Source organism: Caretta caretta, chromosome 4 (genome assembly GCF_965140235.1).
Source record: "Caretta caretta isolate rCarCar2 chromosome 4, rCarCar1.hap1, whole genome shotgun sequence".
In the NCBI taxonomy this organism is placed as follows: Eukaryota; Metazoa; Chordata; order Testudines; family Cheloniidae; genus Caretta; species Caretta caretta.
In genome coordinates, this window is record NC_134209.1 from 78,781,769 (window position 1) to 78,807,098 (window position 25,330).

At 39.1% G+C, this 25,330-nt stretch overlaps 1 protein-coding gene across 3 annotated transcripts in view; it reads right to left on the reverse strand.

Moving 5' to 3' along the window:
* SPOCK3 (SPARC (osteonectin), cwcv and kazal like domains proteoglycan 3) overlaps positions 1-25,330 on the reverse strand; it is a 389,564-nt gene that overhangs the window by 120,316 nt on the left and 243,918 nt on the right. For 2 of the 3 annotated variants that reach the window (XM_048847640.2, XM_048847637.2), the window contains exon 5: positions 5,256-5,282. The exons of the other annotated variant lie outside the window; for it this stretch is intronic. In XM_048847640.2, the coding sequence (XP_048703597.1) occupies positions 5,256-5,282 (27 nt within the window). The remainder of the gene's footprint in view (positions 1-5,255; positions 5,283-25,330) is intronic. 3 annotated transcript variants of the gene reach the window in all.

Consider the following 25,330-nt stretch of genomic DNA (forward strand, 5'->3'; position numbering starts at 1 on the left):
TCAAACCTGCCCAGAAAGCCAGTCAGAACTAGATATATAGCTACAGGACACAAATATCCATCTACAGGCCCTACAGGCCCCAGATCACAGGCCCCATCTACAGGCCCCAGAAAACACTTAAGAACATGCTTAGAAACTTTGCTGAATTGGGGACATAGATCTGCAAATGTACCTTAGTTTTGACTGCAATATTCCTGTCATTCTCTCCGGAATACTGAGTCATTCATGACACATTTTGGTAAACTGAATTGCTCTGTGTAGACTAGCATCAACTGAAGACTATGTTAACAACATTAATCTCATCTCACTTGTAACCAAGACAAATCTGAATCGGATCTCTAGATACGAACAGCCAGTGCACTAATAACCTATGACAGCTACGTCCTCCGTCCTCACTCCTCTGAAACGGTCACGCTTTCACTTGTGCATCAGTGTAATTTGATCCTTTATCCTTTGTTTTTCATCTATAGGATGTTTTCAGATTCCCAACATGCAACGCCATTATACGGTTGTATGAGAAATAAAAGTAAAAAAAATATTTTGCTTAAACTACATATATTCGCCTTACTTTTTTTTTTTACGTGAGCAAACACAGCACATACTACAGTACTGAGAGAGGGAGGGTGGTCCAGTGGTTAGGGCACTAGCCTAGTATGATAGACCCTGGGTGCAGTTTCCTGGTCCACCACATATTTCCTATGTGACTTGGGCAAGTAATTTAACGTCTCTGTGCCTCAGTTCCCCATCTGTAAAAAGGGGAACAGCAGCACTGCCCTACATTACAGGGGTTTTGTGAGGATAAATACATTTAAAAAATATCAGGCCCTCCAACACGATGCTAATGAAGCCATATAAGAACTTTATATCGACCTTCCTTTGGTGATGTATAAAGCACATTCTTTACAAGTGATCTGTACCTCCCTGTTTGAAATTAAACATACTGACATGGGAAATTTTGAAAACCAAACTGTTTTACACCAAAAACAAAACTACTGCATCTGAAAACATGCACACTTCTTAATTATTAGTAATGGTTTCCATTCTGATGCATACCAATACTTTCTTACAAACATATATTATCTAAAATACAAAAGACGTGTGGGCTGTCCTTTACCATTCTCAGTTTTTCAAGGTATGTAGCCTCCAGCTCATGAATGAAAATATGTATGAGCCTTTGACATGTGAAGAGTTGAGAGGATATATATTATATAAACTAAACTGAATTATAACCATTACTACATGTTGATGATGGCTTGAACTAACATACAGTATACGATTACTTGGAAAGTTAAGGAGTTTGAATTGTAAATAGGCTTGGAAAATTGAATCTTTTGTCAGTATGTCGATAAACATGGACTTCTTCATACACATACACCATTTCAATGGTGAAAAGATATTTTTAATGATAATTATTATTATTATATTATTTATAAACAGGCAAAGTAAAAAAAATACTACTTCAGAATTTATCAGAGTTTTATTTAAGGATATGTACTTTGTATATTTGATGTGATGTTAGTATTATGTGTTTTAACTGTTACAAAGTTTGAACTTTTTGAATCGGTCTATTCTCATTAAATAATTGTCTGATTCCCCCCTTATTGTTTGACCCCTTGCCCCACAGTTTTGCACAACCATGAGAAAGTATATAAATAAAATTTTAAAAAAGACTTAATAAACCAATATCATAATTATAAAAATAGTAAATTCTACTGAACCTAAATATCAATCCATAGTCCCAATTTTAACTCACAAGGGATAAATAAACTTATTAAAGAAAACCTCCACATATACCAGTATAAAAGCTCAACTGTACTTTTTCCTTATGAGCAGCAGAGTATCTATTACAAAATAAGGATATGTTAATGTTTCAATTCTTGGGTATAGCAACATATTGTGAACATTAAAGAGTGTAGAGAGAGAAAAATCAGTATATAGAATAGATGAGTAATTAATATTCAGTCGGTCATATCTTTATTTTCTTTATTATTTTTAATAGAATTAGAAGGGGGAAAAATCCAGAATTACTATGATGTGCACATGCTGACTATGAGTAACTGTCATTGCATTACTATAATTCTTCCTGATCTCATTCTCTTCTTACTGTTTTGTCATCCTTACTTGTCATAGTAAAACACAGATTGTAAGGTGTCTTTCTAGGTCTTCAGTGAAGTGGCCAGTATGCTCTTGGGCACAATATAAAGCGCACAAGTCCCCCTCCTCCCCTTCCAGATATAGTCTTTGCTGGTACTAAAAAAAGTAACATTAAGTGTACATGTATAAACATCATGGGCTACATTTCCAGCTTAATTTTACTTGAAACATTTGTGATTACATCAATTTGCATGCACAAAATCATGCATATATGTGTAGACTGAGTAATTGCACATGCAAGAGGATAGTTAGGCACATAATTAGCCAATCTGCCCAATTAATCATGCAAATACCTGTTTGCATACATCAGTGTATGCACAAATATCTTATCCACAAATATCACGTGCCCAGTTAAAACAGGTCACTGAAACTGTGGCTTTGAACCAAAATTCTAAGCAACTCTATTCACTTAAAGATTTATATATCTATCTATATATACACACACACACACACACACACACTCAAAATGAACACATTAGTCTGCACAGAGAAGACAGATAGCATGTCTGAGTTGCAAAGAAATTTATATTTAAGAGTCCTTGATTCAAATATGACCAGAAGCAGTTTTTTCAGAGTGCAAAGTTATTTAAAGTAAATGGGGTTGCTATGTGGACCTTAGATATGATTCACGGGACTTGTACAATTCTTGCATCATGGCTATTGTTGTGATGCTAATAGACTTCCAAGGCACTGCTATTTAAAGGTTTTCTGATTGTGTGCCAGCATAGGGCTTTGAGGGGACTTGTATCTGGACAGTATCATTAACATAATTGGATGAAAGACTTGTTTAGCACTAATCAAACTGTTTTCACTGGAGCAGATTGGATTTCTTTTGGAACACACTCTCTGTCTAGGACTTCTCTGAAACTGCAAGTAGGACTGAAATATCACTGGTTTCAGAGGAACAGCCGTGTTAGTCTGTATTCGCAAAAAGAAAAGGAGTACTTGTGGCACGTTAGAGACTAACCAATTTATTTGAGCATGAGCTTTCGTGAGCTACAGCTCACTTCATCAGATGTTTACCGTGGAAACTGCAGCAGACTTTATATACACACAGAAATCATGAAACAATACCTCCTCCCACCCCACTGTCCTGCTGGTAATAGCTTATCTAAAGTGATCAACAGGTGGGCCATTTCCAGCACAAATCCAGGTTTTCTCACCCTCCACCCCCCCACACAAATTCACTCTCCTGCTGGTGCTAGCCCATCCAAAGTGACAACTCTTTACATAATCAAGTCGGGCTATTTCCTGCATAGATCAAGGTTTTCTCACATCCCCCCCACCCCCATACACACACAAACTCACTCTCCTGCTGGTAATAGCTCATCTAAACTGACCATTCTCCAGGTTTAAATCCAAGTTAAACCAGAACATCTGGGGGGGGGGTAGGAAAAAACAAGAGGAAACAGGCTACCTTGCATAATGACTTAGCCACTCCCAGTCTCTATTTAAGCCTAAATTAATAGTATCCAATTTGCAAATGAATTCCAATTCAGCAGTTTCTCGCTGGAGTCTGGATTTGAAGTTTTTTTGTTTTAAGATAGCGACCTTCATGTCTGTGATTGCGTGACCAGAGAGATTGAAGTGTTCTCCGACTGGTTTATGAATGTTATAATTCTTGACATCTGATTTGTGTCCATTTATTCTTTTACGTAGAGACTGTCCAGTTTGACCAATGTACATGGCAGAGGGGCATTGCTGGCACATGATGGCATATATCACATTGGTGGATGTGCAGGTGAACGAGCCTCTGATAGTGTGGCTGATGTTATTAGGCCCTGTGATGGTGTCCCCTGAATAGATATGTGGGCACAATTGGCAACGGGCTTTGTTGCAAGGATAAGTTCCTGGGTTAGTGGTTCTGTTGTGTGGTATGTGGTTGTTGGTGAGTATTTGCTTCAGGTTGCGGGGCTGTCTGTAGGCAAGGACTGGCCTGTCTCCCAAGACTTGTGAGAGCGTTGGGTCATCCTTTAGGATAGGTTGTAGATCCTTAATAATGCGTTGGAGGGGTTTTAGTTGGGGGCTGAAGGTGACGGCTAGTGGCGTTCTGTTATTTTCTTTGTTAGGCCTGTCCTGTAGTAGGTAACTTCTGGGAACTCTTCTGGCTCTATCAATCTGTTTCTTTACTTCTGCAGGTGGGTATTGTAGTTGTAAGAAAGCTTGACAGAGATCTTGTAGGTGTTTGTCTCTGTCTGAGGGGTTGGAGCAAATGCGGTTGTATCGCAGAGTTTGGCTGTAGACGATGGATCGTCCAGACTCCAGCGAGAAACTGCTGAATTGGAATTCATTTGCAAATTGGATACTATTAATTTAGGCTTAAATAGAGACTGGGAGTGGCTAAGTCATTATGCAAGGTAGCCTGTTTCCTCTTGTTTTTTCCTACCCCCCCCCCCCAGATGTTCTGGTTTAACTTGGATTTAAACCTGGAGAATGGTCAGTTTAGATGAGCTATTACCAGCAGGAGAGTGAGTTTGTGTGTGTATGGGGGTGGGGGGGATGTGAGAAAACCTTGATCTATGCAGGAAATAGCCCGACTTGATTATGTAAAGAGTTGTCACTTTGGATGGGCTAGCACCAGCAGGAGAGTGAATTTGTGTGGGGGGGTGGAGGGTGAGAAAACCTGGATTTGTGCTGAAAATGGCCCACCTGTTGATCACTTTAGATAAGCTATTACCAGCAGGACAGTGGGGTGGGAGGAGGTATTGTTTCATGATTTCTGTGTGTATATAAAGTCTGCTGTAGTTTCCACGGTAAACATCTGATGAAGTGAGCTGTAGCTCACGAAAGCTCATGCTCAAATAAATTGGTTAGTCTCTAAGGTGCCACAAGTACTCCTTTTCTTTTTGAAATATCACTGCCACTGTATTACTGAGATTTTCCTTTTAAGGGACAAAATGAAGCAAAGCACTGCTGTTCCAAACTTTTTGCTGCTATGTGTTGGCCTGCCACACTACTTATAGTAAACTAACAAAACGTAAGAAAACACTGTGACAAGAAATAAATAGTTAATCAAACCCAAGAGAAATAAACAAAACAATGTTAGTTTTGCAAGAGACCACTTAAGATAGAAGACCCACATAGAAGTCAACTGATATTACCTTTTAGCATTTTGAATCTCCATGGCACTGAAAAAGAGATAATCAGAACATGCAGCATGTGAGACTATATAAGTGTGCTTTTGGGTTTTTTAATATCTTCTAACAAAAAGCACCCAACAGTTCAGGTTTGAAAAATTATACATAAGCTATCATTTTGGTCAAACTTTCTCAACATACATACATGGTAGGTTTCAAGATGTTAATGGCCAGGTTCTTTGTGTATGTTTAAAAGGGATACTATTGTTTGCTTATCTGAACTGGAGATGGGAAACATAAAATAAAGAAATATTCTTGAAGATGCAAAATATCCAAATTCCTCGTGCCTGCTTCTGCCAATACGTTGCATCAGTAACACATATCTAAACCAATGTGATATATGCCATCATGTGCCAGCAATGCCCCCTCTGCCATGTACATTGGCCAAACCAGACAGTCTCTATGCAAAAGAATAAATAGACACAAATCTGACATCAGGAATCAAAACATTCAAAAATCGGTAGGAGAACACTTCAATCTTTCTGGTCACTCAGTAACAGACTTAAAGGTGGCAATTTTGCAATAGAAAAGCTTCAAAAACAGATTCCAATGAGAAACTAATTAATTAACATATTAATTTAATATTATATTTAATATTAATTTAATTAATATGCAAACTAGATACCATTAACTTGGGTTTGAATAGAGACTGTGAGTGGCTGGGTCATTACACATATTGAATCTATTTCCCCATGTTAAGTATCCTCACACCTGCTTGTAAACTGTCTAAATGGGCCATTTTGATCATCACTACAAAAGGTATTTTTTTTGTGTTTTTTTCCTCCTGCTGATAATAGCTCATCTTAATTAATTAGCCTCTTACAGTTGGTATGGCTGCTTCCACCTTTTCATGTTCTCTGTATGTATATTTATATCCTCTTACTATATGTTCCATTCTATGCATCTGATGAAGTGGGCTGTAGCCCATGAAAGCTTATGCTCAAATAAATTTGTTAGTTGGGACTGCCACAAGTACTCCTGTTCTTTTTGCGGATACAGACTAACATGGCTGCTACTCTGAAACCTCTGTACTAGATGACTGGAAAATAAAAAAAATATAACACCGATTTTCCAAAAAAGTCTCCATAGGCAATCCCAGGGTGGATTTGATTTAAATCAATTTGATTTCCATCATTATTTAAATCACTAGTCAGGAAGACTCGATTTAATCATGGATTTCTACATAAAAGTGCATTCTTGGTTGTTATAACCTTAATACATATACTTCAAACTCAGATAGATGTAGGTTTCATTTTTAGAAGGCACACACTATACATTTATAAAGTGATTCATTTTGAAAACTTTTCAGATTAGTTTTACAGCTATATCAGAAAATGAATGATTGTCTGGTTATTTCATTTACCAAAGATAATCGAAGCAAATATTTATGAAGTCATTGGGAGGTGAACTATCTCCAATTCAACAATTCAATGCATCCAATGAAGTGAGCTGTAGCTCACGAAAGCTTATGCTCAAATAAATTGGTTAGTCTCTAAGGTGCCACTAGTACTCCTTTCCTTTTTGCTAATACTTGGAGGATTTTCCTGCCATGATGTATTAGGAGGAGATCACCACCAGACAGACATTAAATTGTTTTATTTAACTAAAACAATGTTATGTATTCTGGATGTTTTTCTTCAACAGCCAACATATAATATTTTAACAAAACAAGCATATGAATTTTTGAATTTAGTTAAACATTCAAAAACAATGAGGAGTCCGGTGTCGCCTTAAAGACTAACAGATTTATTTGGGCATAAGCTTTTGAGAGTAAAAAATCCCACTTCTTCAGATCCATGCATCTGATTTTTTACTCACAAAAGCTTATGCCCAAATAAATCTGTTAGTCTTTAAGGTGCCACTGGACTCCTCGCTGTTTTTGTGGATAAAGACTAACACAGTTACCCCTCTGATACTTAAACATTCAAGTTTTTTTTAAAATTGGGTGTGTTTTTGTTAAAATTGTTTAACTAAAATAATTAAATGAAATATTTAAAAAAAAACAAAAAACAAAAACAACAAAAAAAACCAACCCAAAATTAAAATGACTATGTCAGCCAGGTCAACATGAGAAACTTAAAATATTGGCTTCTGCAGCTAACTCAATCGTCTTCACCTTCACTTTCCTGTTTGTTCATAATCTGGAAAAGAAAAACAAGCTTTCTTGCTTTTTCAGGTCCCAAACAATTTCTCAATTTGGAATGAATTAGTCCAAAGGAAGAAAATACTCTTTCCACACCAGCAGAAGAAGCTACTGCTGTTAAAAAGTGAGATTATCACTTCAACAATCTCTGAATCCAAGTGCTTAAGTAACTTCCACCAGTTCACTGGTGTGACTTTCTTTAAAACATCATCAGCAAACATATTTCTTGAATGGTTCTTATTCCCAAACTGGGTCTCTTTTATGGCCTGATGCCATTATAGGTTTTCTCTTCTAGTGAGAGAATGGTATGGTAGATCTCAAATCAATGAAGGCTTCACTCAGAAAGACCTCAAGACTTCTGGAATATGCTGCTCAAACATTTTCACTTTTGTTTCTACTGCCTGTTCCTCCCATCTCACATTTATCTCCAGACTTCTTCTCCTGGTCCAGATCAATTCTGCCCCCAACAATCTTCTGTTCATTGAATTTTTTTAAACTTTGCACTTTTAGAGAGAGGTAAGGGATTAACTCTGTGTACACAAATTTGCAGAGGCACAATAGGGTTGAGGTTTGTTATTTCTCACTTCTATATATTATTTATTTATTTAAAAACATTTTTGCTGTTAACAAGCATGTTATCTCTGGCGACACAAATCCACAGTTTGAGAACTGCAAAACTAAGCATCTCTGATGGTATCTTCTAGACTGAGCACTGAGTCCCATTGGGTAGATAGAAAGATTAACCTAAATAATCTATAAAGAAGCCCCTGGAACTCCATAAAATTGGGACCCTAATCCATGAACTATTGGAACTCATTTACAAAACTTTTCTTAAACATTACATGAATATATTGTCTCATTCTATAGAATTAGAATTTGTAATCCCTATTCCACGATTAGGAATCTTTGAGCTATAATGTATCTATCTTTAGATATGCTTTTTGAGGAAAAAAACTTATATTAAAAAATTCAATTTAAAGAAAAAAATCCAAACTTTTTTATTTAAAAAAATAAATCAATCATTTATTTTTATCCACCCTGGGGAATCCTGACAATTACAGGCCAATAACCTGTACTAGACAAATTGGGTGAGGGAACAGTTGAGACAGGATTTTGTAAAGGGAAATCATGCTTCACCAATCTATTAGAATTCAACGAACACATGGACAATGGTGATCCAGTGGATACAGTGTATAGTGGACTTTCAGAAAGCCTTTGACAAGGTCCCTCACCAAAGGCCCTTAAGCAAACTAAGCAGTCATGGGATAAGAGGAAAGTCTTCTTGTGGATCAGTAACTGAAAGACAGGAAACCAAGGGAAGGAATAAATGGTAATTTCTCACAATGGACAGAGGTAAATAGCAGCATCCCCCAAAGATCTGTACTGGCACCAGTGCTGTTCAACAGATTCCTAAATTATCTGAAGGGGGGGGGGGTAAACAGTGAGGTGGCAAAGTTAGCAGAGTATACTAAATTACACAAGATAGTTAAGTCCAAAGCACACTGCAAAGAATTACAAAGGCATCTCCCAAAACTGGATGACTGGGCAACAAAATAGTAGATGAAATTCCATGTTCATAAGTTGAAAGTAATGCACATTGGAAAACATAAGCCCAGCTATACATATAAAATGATGAGGTCAAAAGTAGCTGTTATCACTCAAGAAAATGACCTTGGTTGGAGTCACTGTGGACAGTTCTCTGAAAACATCTGTTCAATGTGCAGTGGCAGTCAAAAAAGCTAAGAGACTGTTAGTAAAGGAATATATTCAGAAAGGAATACAGAAGAATATAGAAAATATCATAATGTCACTATATAAGTCCATGACACACATACCTTGAATACTGCATGCAGTTCTTGTTGCCCTATCTCTAAAAATAGATGGCAGAACTAGAAAACATACAGAGAAGGGCAACAAAAATTATTAAGGATATGGAACAGCTTCCATATGAAGAGAGATTAAAAACAGACTGGGACTGTTCATCTTACAAAAAAGAGATGACTAAGGCCATCTTTAGCTAGAGAGATCTCTCATGCAGCCACTCTATGTCGATGGGAGATTAATCTACCCCCAATGAGCGGCTGTGCACACTAATGCTTATGGCAGCATAACTGATGTTGCTCGGGGGGGGGGGGGTTGTTCATGAATTATATGGTAGAGCTCAAATCAATGAAGGCTACACTCAGAAAGACCTCAAGACTTCTGGAATATGCTGACATAAGTGGTAGTGTACACATAGCCTCAGAGGAGATATGAGAGAGGTCTATAAAATTATGAACTGTGTGGAGAAAGTGAATAAGAAAGTGTTATTTACCGTGTCACATAACACAAGAACTAGATAGGGGTCACCAGTGAAATTAATAGGCAGCAAATTTAAAACAAAGATAAGGAAGTACTTCACACAATGAAGAGTCAACCTGTGGAGCTGGATGCCATGGGATCTTGTGAAACCAAAAGTATCTCAGGGTTCAAAAAGAATTAGATAAGTTCATGGAGGATAGGTCTATTAATGGCAATCAGCCAAGATTGTCAAGGATGCAACACCAATGCTCAAGGTGTCCCTAAGTCTCTGACTATCAGAAGCTAGGTCTGGACGACAGGGGATGGATCACTTACTGCATCTGGCACTGTCCACTGTTGAAAGACAGGACACTGGTCTAGATGGACTATTGATCTGATCTAGCATGGCCATATTTGTGTTCTTAATGTCACTGCCTCACCAGGAGCACTCTCACTGCCAATGGTTTCAGACTGCTTTCATTCCTGATTCTGCCCCAGCCAACCATTGCTCATGCTTTAGTCCTGTGCCTGTTTCCATATAACCAGCCCTTGCTGCTGCCCAGATCTGCTCCTGCTTCAGCCAGGGACTGACATATTACTTGTTTGATAAATATCAAGGTGATTAGGCAGCAAGCAATATGTGTTTGTAAATAAACAGCATTTCTACGTTTCTCAAGGTCTGCGTGTCATAACATGTAATTTTCACTGTGAATATCCGGTCATAATGAAATATCATCAAGAAATGTCTAAATGAGACATTTTGTCTTTGCATTAAGTATACAGAGGATGGGTTTAAAGATTCTGGGTGAAATCCTGGGCTCACTGAAATCAATAACAAAACTTGTGTTGACTAAACTGGGGCCAGGATTTTACCCAGAAACTTTAGGCTTCACATAGCACAACTAGAGTGACAGAATACTGAAGACAGAATACAGCCACAATGGGCTGGTTCATTAACTATCTGCTAATATTTTTACAAAGAAATTGTTAGAATAATTTAGCAGTGTTATTCTCAGCCCTTGAGCCACATGCTATCCACGGAAATATGTCCTCCAAACCACTGGCAGCACTTGGTTTCCTTGGAATTTAAGCTTTTTTTTTTTTTTTTTTGAAATGTACAGCTTTTAAAAGATATTTCTTCCATATGTGCACCAATGTGCATTAACACAACGCTACATGCAAAGTCTGTACGAGCCGGCCTCACCAAATAGCTTTAAAAGATATGAACTAGCCCCATTCATTTCAACACGCTGTTAATTCAAAACTAATTATGACAATTCAAGTGTCCACATTGTAAACTATTCTTCTGCTCTTTTATGCATAAATATCCAATGAATATGTTTATCTAATGTGGTTGAATTGTCAAACAAGTTAGAGATGGTAAAGACCCCCTGTTAGGGCTACAGTGCAAAACCATAACCATAGCCACTTGCTGCATTTTCCTGTAGAAGCAGAAAACTATTGAGAGCAAACAGAAAAAAAGTGGACTGCTTATGAGTGGGGTAGATAGGGTAAGTAGATCCTGGTGTTTCAAGTGTATCTGGTTAAGGAAGGTTGCAGAAGGAAGCCACTTCTTCTAGGGTCATGGAGGACTCCACGCTGCATCTCCAAAGCCAATACTTGACTTTCAACAGCTACAGAAGATATTGCCAAGTATTTATTAAAACTTCAGAGATGAGTAGGGACCTTAGCTTGAAATTGCAAGGGGAGTGGGAGGCCTCTCATAAAGTTGCAGGCATTTTCATGGAAGTTCAGAAAAATGTTTTCTGTCTTGCTCAAAAAATATGAGTATAAATTGTTGTCCACCTGCTGAAAGGATCAAACTAATTTCACAGTTCATTGCAGTAGCTTTGAAGGGGACAAAAGAAAGTATACACCCATTTTTACCTGAAACCAAAGTAGATGAGGCCAAAGGTCAGCTAGAATGGACAGGCTCATTGTCTCATTCTGCAATCCAAGATTCAAGAAGAAATTTACTTACTTTATATATATATATATATATACACATATATATATATATATATATATATACACACACACACAATCAATCTGTAGTGACAGATATCTGGAGTTAATTACCATGACTGCTATTTGTGCCTCTTAAGAGGTACCTAGATTTGAGAAAAGACTTTTTATTTATGAGCCTGGGGGGAAAAACAACACAGCAAACACTCAGCAGACTCAAACGTACATTTCATCATGTATGTGGCCATTTCAGAGATACACTACAGTCATGAACAACAATACAAACCACTAAGAACTCTGTTTCCGAGAACCATCATCAGGCTGCACACACCTTGCTTTGAAACCTTCATAACATATTTTGCCTTGTAAAGAGCTTTGTAAGCTCTCAAAGTCCTAACAAAAAAATTGCATGTGCACTTAGTGATTAAAATACTATGTGCGTCTATGTGCAAATTAGGTGTCACCCTTGTACTCCTGAAAATTTACCACAGTGCCTCTCAGTGGGTTGCACACAGCATTTTGTTTCACCACATCTTGACACCTTTACTTTAGCTATATTCAGATTCTTCTTGTTATTACAAACATGCTATTGCTAAACATACAGATGATGTTTTGAAAAGAAGTTTTCCCCTTAAGATTTGTATGGTAATTAAGAAATTTCTTGGCTATATATACACCTCTGCAGCACTGAAATTTGACTTTGTCCTTCAGGGGATTTTCTACCCTGCAAAGTGAAAAAAAAGCCTCTTGGGGGAGGAAAAGAAGACACTCTCTTCCTGAAGAACATGTGGAAATTTAATGCTCCCTGAGTGTAAGTCAGTCGTAATGAACTATGAAGCTTTTAAATATGAACATAAGCTATTTATGAAAGTAGTAAATTGCATCTTCCAAATTGTGTCAAAGTTTTAAAATAAATGTCACTCCTAAAATGGTACTATCCTTTACACTTAGCCTTTATTTTGCCAGAAATTGATGCTTCTGAATAATACAGTATATATCCAGAGTTACACAAATATATAGTTTATGATTCTATAACATGTTGCTGTACTACACTGTAATCACTAACAGTCTGTTTATTTCAAAAAGCTTATTTAGCTCAGACTCTTATTCATTTCACTTTAACAGGCAAGAATCTCCTTGGAAGTTGTGGAAGAAGAAAGATGATGATGATGACGATGACGACTTGTAAAAGAATCTCAACCCAGAATAACATCAGGGTGGGTGAGAGGCTACATAGAACAGTTTTATTATTTAGTTTGTGATAGGAGACTTTTTAATTTACCAGAGAGAGGAATTTGCTTAAGAAGTAATATATTTAAATAGTCTATACTTACTATGAGTATTGATACCTGAGAAATACCAGCATTGTCAGTTATTCTGAGAATTAGTCATCACATCCATTCATCTATACTCAGGTAAGAGATAAGGTACAGGTAGCGAACCAATAACATGTATACCCAAAATATCTCACACTGCCAATTCAGCAGATGTAGGCCAACCCCACAATAAAATCAAGGTGGCCCAAAACATTGAAGCAACTAGGAAATACTGACAGCACAGATGAGAATTAGAAAACCATGCAAAGCATGAATGAGATACAATGTACCTTCGTAGGACATATGAATGTAGTTAATAAAATATATAGTACAGTTTAGGAATTTTCGTTTTCTGCACTTTCTGTGTAGGTTGTTGTGGACTTAAAAGATTTCATGTGCCATTTAACATTACAAAAGTGATAGCTCTGCACTGGCATCATCAATATTGAACACACAAAAAAAGCTTAAAATAATCTCTTAGTCACTAAAAGGCAGGCAGTTAAGTGTGGAAGAAAAATGAAGGTGATGCAGTTTTTTGATGATGAAAAATGTATGTATTCAAGAGAAATGGTAATAGGTATCTTACAACTTGAGTGAAGTATGATTTGTTTACTTAGGATGCATAATTCTAACTGGGGCCATAGAAACAGTGGCATTATTTTAACTGACTAATAATTAATGCACTCTAGTATTAAGCCATATTTATGAAATCAAAATACTGGCATATAAGTGAATATCAAAACTCAGTACTTCCTGAAAAATAGAATTGATACACTAACCTAATCTTTTGGAATTGTAATGCAAGATTAGTTTTTTCTTATATGGAAAAAATATGTTATCTATGAATCTCACATAAAGCATTATTTGTAGAAATATGTATATTTGTATATCCATATTTTTAATTTTCATAACAAGTGCCATCAAAAGGGAGCAATGATTTATTATTATTTTACTCTCAAGAATCACTGAAAGATGATACTATTTAGACTGTACTACCAGTTATAATGGCACTGTGCAATCCAGCTGTCACATCTGATAAATAAAGAACAGGCCCATGGACTGAGTTTCCAGTCTAAATCCTTGATCCTTCAAAGATGCTGAGCACTCTGACCACAATCCAGCAAAGCACTTAACTGTGTGCTTAACTTTAAGCATGTGAATAGTCCAACTGAAGTCAATGGGACTACACCTATGGTTAAAGTCAAGCATGTGCTTAAGTGCTTGCTGAATCAGGACCAGAATGCTCAGCACCTTGCAGGATCAAGCTTAGCGGCACAGCAGATAGGGCACAGTACAATACAAATAAAAGGTAAAACTGAAAGAGTTGGGCTTGAATGTTTTTAGAAGTGTTTTGAAAGATCTGCAGAAACATTTCTGAAGAGCCCCCATGGCTAAATAACAGTGAAGTGAAAGCTTAGAATGCAGTAAGCCTTATAGTAGAAATAAAAAAAAAATCTCCCTTTTCTGTTTTGCACAGGATGGCTTAAAAATTGATGATTTTTTTGTAGAAAAAAGGTAAAAAAACCAGACTGTTTATTTAAATTATATTTTTCTTTTAAAATAAATGTTTAAAATGAATTTAATACAGAATATGTTAACGTCTAAATTTATTATAATCTGGACACTTTTTAAAAAGAATGATACGCTTTAAATCCACGGCACTAGCAAATACTGAGTTAAAACCTGATTTTCTATAAAAGGAAAGACCCAGGGAAAAACATCAACCTGTGAGGTCAAGCTTTATAAGTATGGCACAATAGGTCAGCCTAAGCAATTTAGGAGACTGTCTTATTTTCAAAAGACTTAGGTGAGACTAGGAACTGAAGCTCCAGTCACTTTCATTTAGGTATATCTGAAAATTTTCCCAGACTGAAATAATCAGTTTAAATCACTGATTACAGTTAATCCCTCTCTTTAATAAATGATTTAGTCGTAAATGTGAAACATGTTTTAATAAGAGATGTCTAGGTATCCAAAATATTTAAGCTGGTTAATAAAAATTAATTTTGTATGCTTTTTTGTGTTTAATTAAATTCTAGTTACCATCCTAATGCAGCTTGACATAAATTATGAACAAAAAGTTAATTATATAGAAAATAAGCAATATATTTCTAACACAGTAAAATTGTACAATTAATAAAAATCTGAAAATATTAAGCTATATAATTGCTTCAATAAATATATATTGTTACAGTGTACCCACCTAGGTAGCAAAAAGATGTACCAAATCTAGTGTGAAGGCTCTATTTGGTTGTAAATCAACATGTTTTAACAGTTATATCAATCAGTGAAAATGTATCTTTCATTAGAAAATAACTGAAGTACAAATGGAAAAGTATTAAGAATATATTTTAGATTGCGGCTTTCTACTAGGTGATTTAAATCACTCCTTTAAATCACCCTGATTTAAATCAATCCACCATGTTTTGGTGTCAGTTTCTGGGAGCACCAGAGAAAGCTTGCCTGCAGCTGAGTGACAAAAGCAAAACGGAGGTGCGTTTTTGTAGCTGGAACTATCCTTCCCTAACAAGCCTAGTTCTGCCCTCAACTACAAACAGTCTGGAGAGTCACTGTAAAGCATCTGTAGATGTGTCACAACAGGAATTGAAAATTGTCCCTAACCCATGGAATGACATGACAGAAGGCTCAAAGGTAAGAGTGAACAAAGAGATGGGAGACATGTTCAGAAACAAACAATTCAAAAGTATAGTCTTACAGGTTAAAATCCCCATGTAACTGAAGATAATTGAAACTTAGACCTGGTAAGGAATTTTTCAACAACATTTTTTTTTTCTAGGATTTGTCAAAACTGAAAATTTTCATGGGAATGTACAAGTTTTAACAAAACTTAGTTGGAAAGGTTTCTCGGGTCCAGAATGGAACTGAGAGAAATCAAGACATCACAGAATAGCCAACAGCATTGTGGTCAGGACACTACCTGGAATGTAGGGGACACAGATTCAAGTCATTGCTGTTCCTGCTTGAGAACAGGGACTTGAGGTTGGGTATCCCACATTACAAATGCATGTTCTGCCCACAAGGTCATTCAGTATTCTAGGTCTGTATTTTAACCAGGAGATCTTCAATGATTTAAAAATAAAAAAAAAGTCCTACAAAAAGTGTAAACTAGGTCAAATTACAAAGGATAAATATAAACAAATAACAGAAGTATGTAGGGACAAAATTAGAAAGGCCAAGGCATAAAACGAGATCAAACTAGCCAGAGACAAAGGGTAACAAGAAAACATTCTACAAATACATTAGAAGCAAGACGACGATCAAGGACAAGATAGGCCCGTTACCCAATGAGGCGTAGAAAATAACAATAGAAAATGTGGAAATGGCAGATGTGCTTAATGACTTCTTTGTTTCAGTTTTCACCAAGAAGATTGGTCATGATTAGATGTTTAACATAGTGAATGCCAGTGAAAATGAGGTAAGATCAGAAGAGGCTAAAATAGGGAAAGAACAAGTTCAAAATTACTTGGATAAATTAGCTATCTTCAAGTCCCAGAGCCTGATGAAATGCATCCTACAATACTCAAGGAGCTGACTGATGAGATATCTGAGCCATTAACGATTATCTTTGAGAAGTCATGGAAGACGGGAAAGATTCCAGAAGACTGGAAAAGGGCAAATACAGTGCCCATCTATAAAAAGGGAATAAGGACAACCCAGGAAATTTCAGACCAGTCAACTTAACTTCTGTACCCGGAAAGATAATACAGCAAATAATTAAGCAATCAATTTGCAAACATCTAGAAGATAATAAGATGCTAGGTAACAGTCAGCATGGATTTGTCAAAAACAAATTGTGTCAAACCAACCTGATAGCTTCCTTTGACAGGGTAACAAGCTTTGTTGATGGGGGGGGGGGGAGTGGTAGACGTGGTGTATCTTGAGTTTAGTAAAGCTTTTGACACGGTCTTGCAGGACCTTATCATAAACAAATTAGGGAAATACAACCTAGATGGAGCTACTATAAGGTGGGTTCAAAACTGGTTGGAAAACCTTTCCCAGAGAGTAGTTATCAGTGGTTCAGGGTCATACTCCAATTAGGAAGGAACATCAGTTGCACACATACAAAATGGGAAATGACTACCTAGAAAAGAGTACTGCAGAAAGGGATCTGGGGGTCATAGTGGACCACAAGCTAAGTGGTCAACAGTGTAATGTTCGCAAAAAGAAAAGGAGTACTTGTGGCACCTTAGAGACTAACCTCTAAGGTGCCACAAGTACTCCTTTTCTTTTTGCGAATACAGACTAACACGGCTGTTCCTCTGAAACCAGTGTAATGTTGTTGCAAACAAGCGAACATCATTCTGGGATGTACTAGCAGAAGTGTTGTAAGCAAGACACGAGAAGTAAGCTTCTGCTGTACTCCACTCTGATTAGGCGTCAAGTGGAGTATTGTGTCCAGTTCTGGGCACCACACTTCAGGAAGGATGTGGACAAATTGGAGAGAGTCCAGAGAAGAGCAACAAAAATGACCTACGAGGGAAGATTGAAAAAATTGGGTTTGTTTAGTATGGAAAAGAAAAGACAGAGGGGCCATGATAACAGTTTTCAAGTATGTAAAAGGAGGAGGAAGAAAAATTGTTTGTCTTAACATGTGAGAATAGGACTAGAAGCAATGGGCTTAAATTGCAGCAAGGGAGGTTTAGATTGGACATTAAGAAAAACTTCCTAACTGTCAGGGTAGTTAAGCACTGGAATAAATTGCCTAGGGAGGTTGTAGAATCTCTTTCATTGGAGATTTTTAAGAGCAGGTTAGACAAACACCTGTCAGGAATGGTCTCACTTAGTCCTGCCATGAGTGCAGGGGACTGGACTAGATATGACCTCTCAAGATCCCTTCCAGTTCTATGATTCTTTTCATGAAAAATTTTGAACAATCTTGGGTTCAGCCCACTGTGGAAAGGGAAATTTTTTGAAATCTTAATTTTTTGGGACATGAAAACCATTTCTCAACCAACTCTATTTAAATTATGTGACCATTGAAAGGACATTTTAAAAGACTAATTTCAGAAAGCTATTATATTCTTTTCTTTCATAATGCTACTGAAGATGAAGATGAAGCAGCAAGAGCACTGGAATGAAAACTAATATATGCATTTGAGATTGATTAAATCAAAGCAAGCTTTCATAAAAATGAGAATCCAATTTAAGAAAACACCCCCCCCCTTTTTTTTGGACAAATCCAAAAGAGAAAATATTTCTAAAAACGGGTTAGTGCAGTGATGCTATTAAAGTTTTCCTTTACATTGATGTACATATTATAAAACAACTTTAGATTTAATTCTATTTTTAAAGTGCAAGGCAAGTCTATTATAGACTTGTTTACTGTGCATGGCCTAATTAAACATCAACAGAAAGAATGAACATTTTGCTAACACTACAGGCTAAAACCAACCTGAAAATACCAAATTACTTTCCCATTTTATGGTGCACCATAAAGCTTGTGCATTAGGTTACAATTGCTTATATTATCTGAAATGACATTGCTCAAATTATTAGATGTAATATACCATTTAGAGGGCTTACAGATATAGGAAATTGTACCAACCCATCCTGAATTTCCCAAGTGTTCTGGATATTACCAGGAAAAGTCTTCATTTTCACAAGAAAAACACACTTCTTCTTAGAGGTACTCTTCCTTCCTCCCTGTCCTGGTTGTACACTTGTCCACTGCCCCTTGGGGGACACACTCTCCTTAGTCTACTACTTTTCTTTTCTTTTCTTTTCGCATTTTTACATTTCTTAGGACCCTCTTCATATGTCACACCACTTGTCACATTTAGGCAGGCCCTTCCTTCTCTAGACTGCCTTTGGAGTATCTCTTCCCCAAGCCCTTTCTGAGTGCTCCCTCTGCCAACTCCCATTCCACTCTTTTGTCTAGGCTTCCACATTTGAAATATAGCAGGACCCCTCACCTGCTGGCAACAGTGGTCTCTTTGCCACTGCTGCTGTCCACAAGCATCACTGCTTGCTGCATGTCCCACTGCATCTCCTGCAGCTGCCAATGCTCCTGCAGAAGCTACAGAACAATTTTCTGAATCCATTGCTGCTAATCAGCTAATAAACAGTTTAATCCATTCTCTTCATCACTGCACAGACAGGAGGGAATCTTGCAAATCCTGTCAGCTAAGCTAGCTGTAGTGGACCAGGTGCCTCCTGTGTGACCCTTCATGGCCTAGGATCATATTACAGGCAGTTTTGCCTCAGTTTCCCCTCTTGGACTGGTCAAAAACGTAAAAAAACACTTTTGTCCATTCCTATCCCTTTTTCAGGCTCTGCTTTATTAAGTGAACAACATTCAAAATAAAACGTATGTCTATCCAAAAGCCCACACAAAAGGACCAAAAAGAAAAGGAGTACTTGTGGCACGTTAGAGACTAACCAATTTATTTGAGCATGAGCTTTCGTGAGCTACAACTCACTTCATCGGATGCATACCGTGGATACTGCAGCAGACTTTATATACACACAGAGATCATGAAACAATACCTCCTCCCACCCCACTGTCCTGCTGGTAATAGCTTATCTAAAGTGATCATCAAGTTGGGCCATTTCCAGGACAAATCCAGGTTTTCTCACCCTCCACCCCCCCACACACAAACTCACTCTCCTGCTGGTAATAGCCCATCCAAAGTGACAACTCTCTACACAATGTGCATGATAATCAAGGTGGGCCATTTCCAGCACAAATCCAGGTTTTCTCACCCCCCCACCCCTATACACACACAAACTCACTCTCCTGACATCCTCTACAGCAAACAGGGAAAGATTAAGAATGAGCTCTCAAAAATGGATACTCTCATAAAAAACCAACCTTCCACACAAACTTCCTCGTGGCTGGATTTTACTAAAACTAAACAAGCCATTTACAACGCACACTTTGCTTCTCTACAAAAGAAAAAGGACACTAAACTATCTAAACTACTACATGCTACAAGGGGCCACAGCAATGGTTCCCTCAACCCACCTAGCAATATTGTTAACCTATCCAACTATACTCTCAGCCCAGCAGAAGCAGCTGTCCTATCTCGGGGCCTCTCCTTCTGCCCCTCCACCCCCACGAACATGATACAGTTCTGTGGTGACCTAGAATCCTATTTTCGACGTCTCCGACTCAAGGAATATTTCCAAAATACCTCTGAACAACATACTAATCCACAGAGGCCTCCCTACCAACAGTACAGAAAGAAGGATTCTAGGTGGACTCCTCCTGAAGGTCGAAACAGCAGACTGGACTTCTACGTAGAGTGCTTCCGCCGACGTGCATTGGCTGAAATTGTGGAAAAGCAGCATCACTTGCCCCATAACCTCAGCCATGCGGAACGCAATGCCATCCACAGCCTCAGAAACAACTCTGACATCATAATCAAAAAGGCTGACAAAGGAGGTGCTGTTGTCATCATGAATAGGTCGGAATATGAACAAGAGGCTGCTCGGCAGCTCTCCAACACGAGTTTCTACAAGCCATTACCCTATGATCCCACTGAGAGTTACCAAAAGCAACTACAGCATTTGCTCAAGAAACTTCCTGAAAAAGCACAAGATCAAATCCGCACAGACACACCCCTGGAACCCCGACCTGGGAGATTCTATCTACTACCCAAGATCCATAAACCTGGAAATCCTGGGCACCCCATCATCTCAGGCATTGGCACCCTGACAGCAGGATTGTCTGGCTATGTAGACTCCCTCCTCAGGCCCTACGCTACCAGCACTCCCAGCTACCTTCGAGACACCACTGACTTCCTGAGGAAACTTCAATCCATCGGTGATCTTCCTGATAACACCATCCTGGCCACTATGGATGTAGAAGCCCTCTACACCAACATTCCACACAAAGATGGACTACAAGCCGTCAAGAACACTATCCCCGATAATGTCACGGCTAACCTGGTGGCTGAACTTTGTGACTTTGTCCTTACCCATAACTATTTTACATTTGGGGACAATGTATACCTTCAGATCAGCGGCACTGCTATGGGTACCCGCATGGCCCCACAGTATGCCAACATTTTTATGGCTGATTTAGAACAACGCTTCCTCAGCTCTCGTCCCCTAAAGCCCCTACTCTACTTGCGCTATATTGATGACATCTTCATCATCTGGACCCATGGAAAAGAAGCCCTTGAGGAATTCCACCATGATTTCAACAACTTCCATCCCACCATCAACCTCAGCCTGGTCCAGTCCACACAAGAGATCCACTTCCTGGACACTACAGTGCTAATAAACAATGGTCACAAACACCACCCTATACCGGAAACCTACTGACCGCTATTCCTACCTACATGCCTCCAGCTTTCACCCTGACCACACCACACGATCCATCGTCTACAGCCAAGCTCTGCGATACAACCGCATTTGCTCCAACCCCTCAGACAGAGACAACACCTACAAGATCTCTGTCAAGCTTTCTTACAACTACAATACCCACCTGCGGAAGTGAAGAAACAGATTGATAGAGCCAGAAGAGTTCCCAGAAGTTACCTACTACAGGACAGGCCTAACAAAGAAAATAACAGAACACCACTAGCCGTCACCTTCAGCCCCCAACTAAAACCTCTCCAACGCATTATTAAGGATCTACAACCTATCCTAAAGGATGACCCAACACTCACAAATCTTGGGAGACAGGCCAGTCCTTGCCTACAGACAGCCCCGCAACCTGAAGCAAATACTCACCAACAACCACATACCACACAACAGAACCACTAACCCAGGAACTTATCCTTGCAACAAAGCCCGTTGCCAACTGTGCCCACATATCTATTCAGGGGTCACCATCACAGGGCCTAATAACATCAGCCACACTATCAGAGGCTCGTTCACCTGCACATCCACCAATGTGATATATGCCATCATGTGCCAGCAATGCCCCTCTGCCATTTACATTGGTCAAACTGGACAGTCTCTACGTAAAAGAATAAATGGACACAAATCAGATGTCAAGAATTATAACATTCATAAACCAGTCGGAGAACACTTCAATCTCTCTGGTCACGCAATCACAGACATGAAGGTCGCTATCTTAAAACAAAAAAACTTCAAATCCAAACTCCAGCGAGAAACTGCTGAATTGGAATTCATTTGCAAATTGGATACTATTAATTTAGGCTTAAATAGAGACTGGGAGTGGCTAAGTCATTATGCAAGGTAGCCTATTTCCCCTTGTTTTTTCCTACCCCCCCCCCCCGACGTTCTGGTTAAACTTGGATTTAAACTTGGAGAGTGGTCAGTTTGGATGAGCTATTGCCAGCAGGCGAGTGAGTTTGTGTGTGTATGGGGGTGGAGGGGTTAGAAAACCTGGATTTGTTCTGGAAATGGCCCACCTTGATTACCATGCACATTGTGTAGAGAGTTGTCACTTTGGATGGGCTATTACCAGCAGGAGAGTGAGTTTGTGTGTGGGGGGGTGGAGGGTGAGAAAACCTGGATTTGTCCTGGAAATGGCCCAACTTGATGATCACTTTAGATAAGCCATTACCAGCAGGACAGTGGGGTGGGAGGAGGTATTGTTTCATGATCTCTGTGTGTATATAAAGTCTGCTGCAGTATCCACGGTATGCATCCGATGAAGTGAGCTGTAGCTCACAAAAGCTCATGCTCAAATAAATGGGTTAGTCTCTAAGGTGCCACAAGTACTCCTTTTCTTTTTGCGAATACAGACTAACACGGCTGTTACTCTGAAACCTGACAAAAGGAGCAGTTACTTACCTTGTACAGTAATTGGAGTTGAGAAGTGTGACCTTCAGAATGTGCACACACTCATGCAGTCTTGATCAGAGATCTTCCCCAGCACTGTCCGCAGGTCTGTGCCTGCACCTAGGTGCCCACGTACCCTGATATAAGAGTACATAGGAGGGGTGGACCTGCCACCAGTCCAGTTCCTTCTCTACCCCCAAAGTCCAATGAGATACTCAGAGGCAGAGGGCAAGGAAGGCAGCTAGTGGAGCACTTACAGGGACACCCATCTCTAAGAACTACAGTAACTACACAAGGTGAGTAACCTCTGGCCCTTCTTAATGTGCTCCATTCACAGGAGTTTCAGCCGCTCCTCCCTCAACTTCTTAGATCTGCTCCCTTCAAGCAGAATCATCTGCACTTTGCATTGGATGGCGTTGTGAAGAGCTCTATCTGTGGATGGCCCCACGTAAGACATATCTCTTGGAAAATCTCATTGCATAGCTCCCATTCATGGTCATGAAAGTGGAGAACCCATATAAAAATAACTCTGAGTCAGATGATGTATTACTCCCCATGTCCGTTGAGGAATGGAGAGTGCCGGTACTGTAGGTCAAGTTGGTTCCAGGCTACAGGGAAGTACCAGATTTATTGGTACAGAGGTTCAATAATGGGTTATCTGGTGAGGCAGCACTGGGGGAAGTCATACTGGTATCAACTGGAAATCTTTCTCAGTACTTTCCAAGAGTTTGACTGGAGACCATATGAGTACTGAAGGACAAGACACTGTCGAAGATGGCACAGATGGTGAGTAAGTAGGTACCAAGTAATAAGTCAGTGCCGGTGGAGCGTGTCTCTTTTTGGAAAGTGGGGTCTTTTCTTCTTTGAAAGTCTGGATGGTGCCTACTTCGTTTACTACTGGATCAGAGGCAGTCAGCAGGTCCGATTTACAGGGGGGTGACTTGGACCCTGAGAGTCTCAGCGAGTGCTCCTTTAACAGCAGTTTCAGCCTCTCCTCCTTCAACTTTTTAGATCTCTTCTTAAATCTTGAGAAGATCTTATATTTGGAGAAGATGAGAGATACTCCAAAGCAGTGGAGGCAGCTTGAATGTGTGTCACTGGAAGAGAAACACCTATACCAGGTCTGGCAGGGTTTGAAACCCAGGATGTTGGACATAACCTGTACTTGAGGCCATAGATTGAGGCCAGAGAAAAATGACAAAGGCCAAGTTTGGTCAAAAAGAGAGAAAGGGGGACACCTCCCCCCCAAAAAGCACAATTTCTGCTAAACAAAAAAAAATAATATTGTGATGCTCAGTACATCGGGGGAACACGCTACACCCCCATGTTCATCTGTCATAAATATAAAGGGAAGGGTAACCACCTTTCTGTATACAGTGCTATAAAATTCCTCTTGGCCAGAGGCAATGTCCTGTTACCTGTAAAGGGTTAAGAAGCTCAGCTAACCTGGCTGGCACCTGACCCAAAGGACCACTAAGGGGACAAGACACTTTCAAATCTTGGCTGGGGAGGAAAGGCTTTTGTTTGTTCTCTTTGTTTACGTGGTTTCTCTCTCTTGGGACTGAGAGAGGCCAGATAGAATTCCATCTTCTCCAATCCATCGTAATCCAAGTCTCCAATATTGCAACCAGTATAGGAAAGCCAGGCAAGGCGGATTAGTTTATCTTTTGTTTTATGTGAATTTTCCCTGTGTTAAGAGGGAGGTTTATTTCTGTTTTCTGTAACTTTAAGGTTTTGCCCAGAGGGGGATCCTCTGTGTTTTGAATCTGAATACCCAGTAAAGTATTTTCCACCCTGATTTTACAGAGATGATTTTTACCTTTCTTTTTTTTTAATAAAATCCTTCTTTTAAGAACCTGACTGATTTTTCCATTGTTCCAAGATCCAGGGGTTGGGTCTTTGATGATTTTGTAATCAATTGGTTAGGATATTATTCTCAAACTCCCCAGGAAAGGGGGTGTGTAGGGCTTGGGGGGGATATTTTGGGGAGAAGAGGTCTCCAAGTGATCTCTTTCCCTGTTCTTTATTGAAAACGCTTGGTGGTGGCAGCATACTGTTCAAGGACAAGGCAAAGTTTGTACCTTGGGAAAGTTTTTAACCTAGGCTGGTAAGAATAAGCTTAGGGGGATCTTTCATGAGGGTCCCCACATCTGTACCCTAGAGTTCAGAGTGGGGAAGGAACCCGGACATCATCTTTATAAAATGATTGTGTGGTATCCAATGCAAAGTATGTCATATTGGGTGTCTTCGGAAGGCTCATAATGTACTGAGAATGGTTGTTATAGTGATTGTTACAGTAATGTTATAGTAAGGTTATAGGTTATAATTTCAAGTATATAGTTATGAGGCTGAAAATGTATCCTCATGGCTTAAAGCAAGCCCATGCAAAAACTCTCCAAGAACAGAGAGGCAGTTCACACCATCAGGGCACGGATGGGACAAACCCAGCCCAGCCTCACAGGAACAATGGACACTGCCTTAGGCAGTAACAAAAGAATCTGTTAGACCCTCAAGGGAGTCACCCCCTTCCTTAGGGCAGTTTGGGCCTACAATGAGGTAATGCTCACCTGACTCTGAAGGGGTGGAGGTGGGGGAGGCAAAGCCAAGAGGAAAGA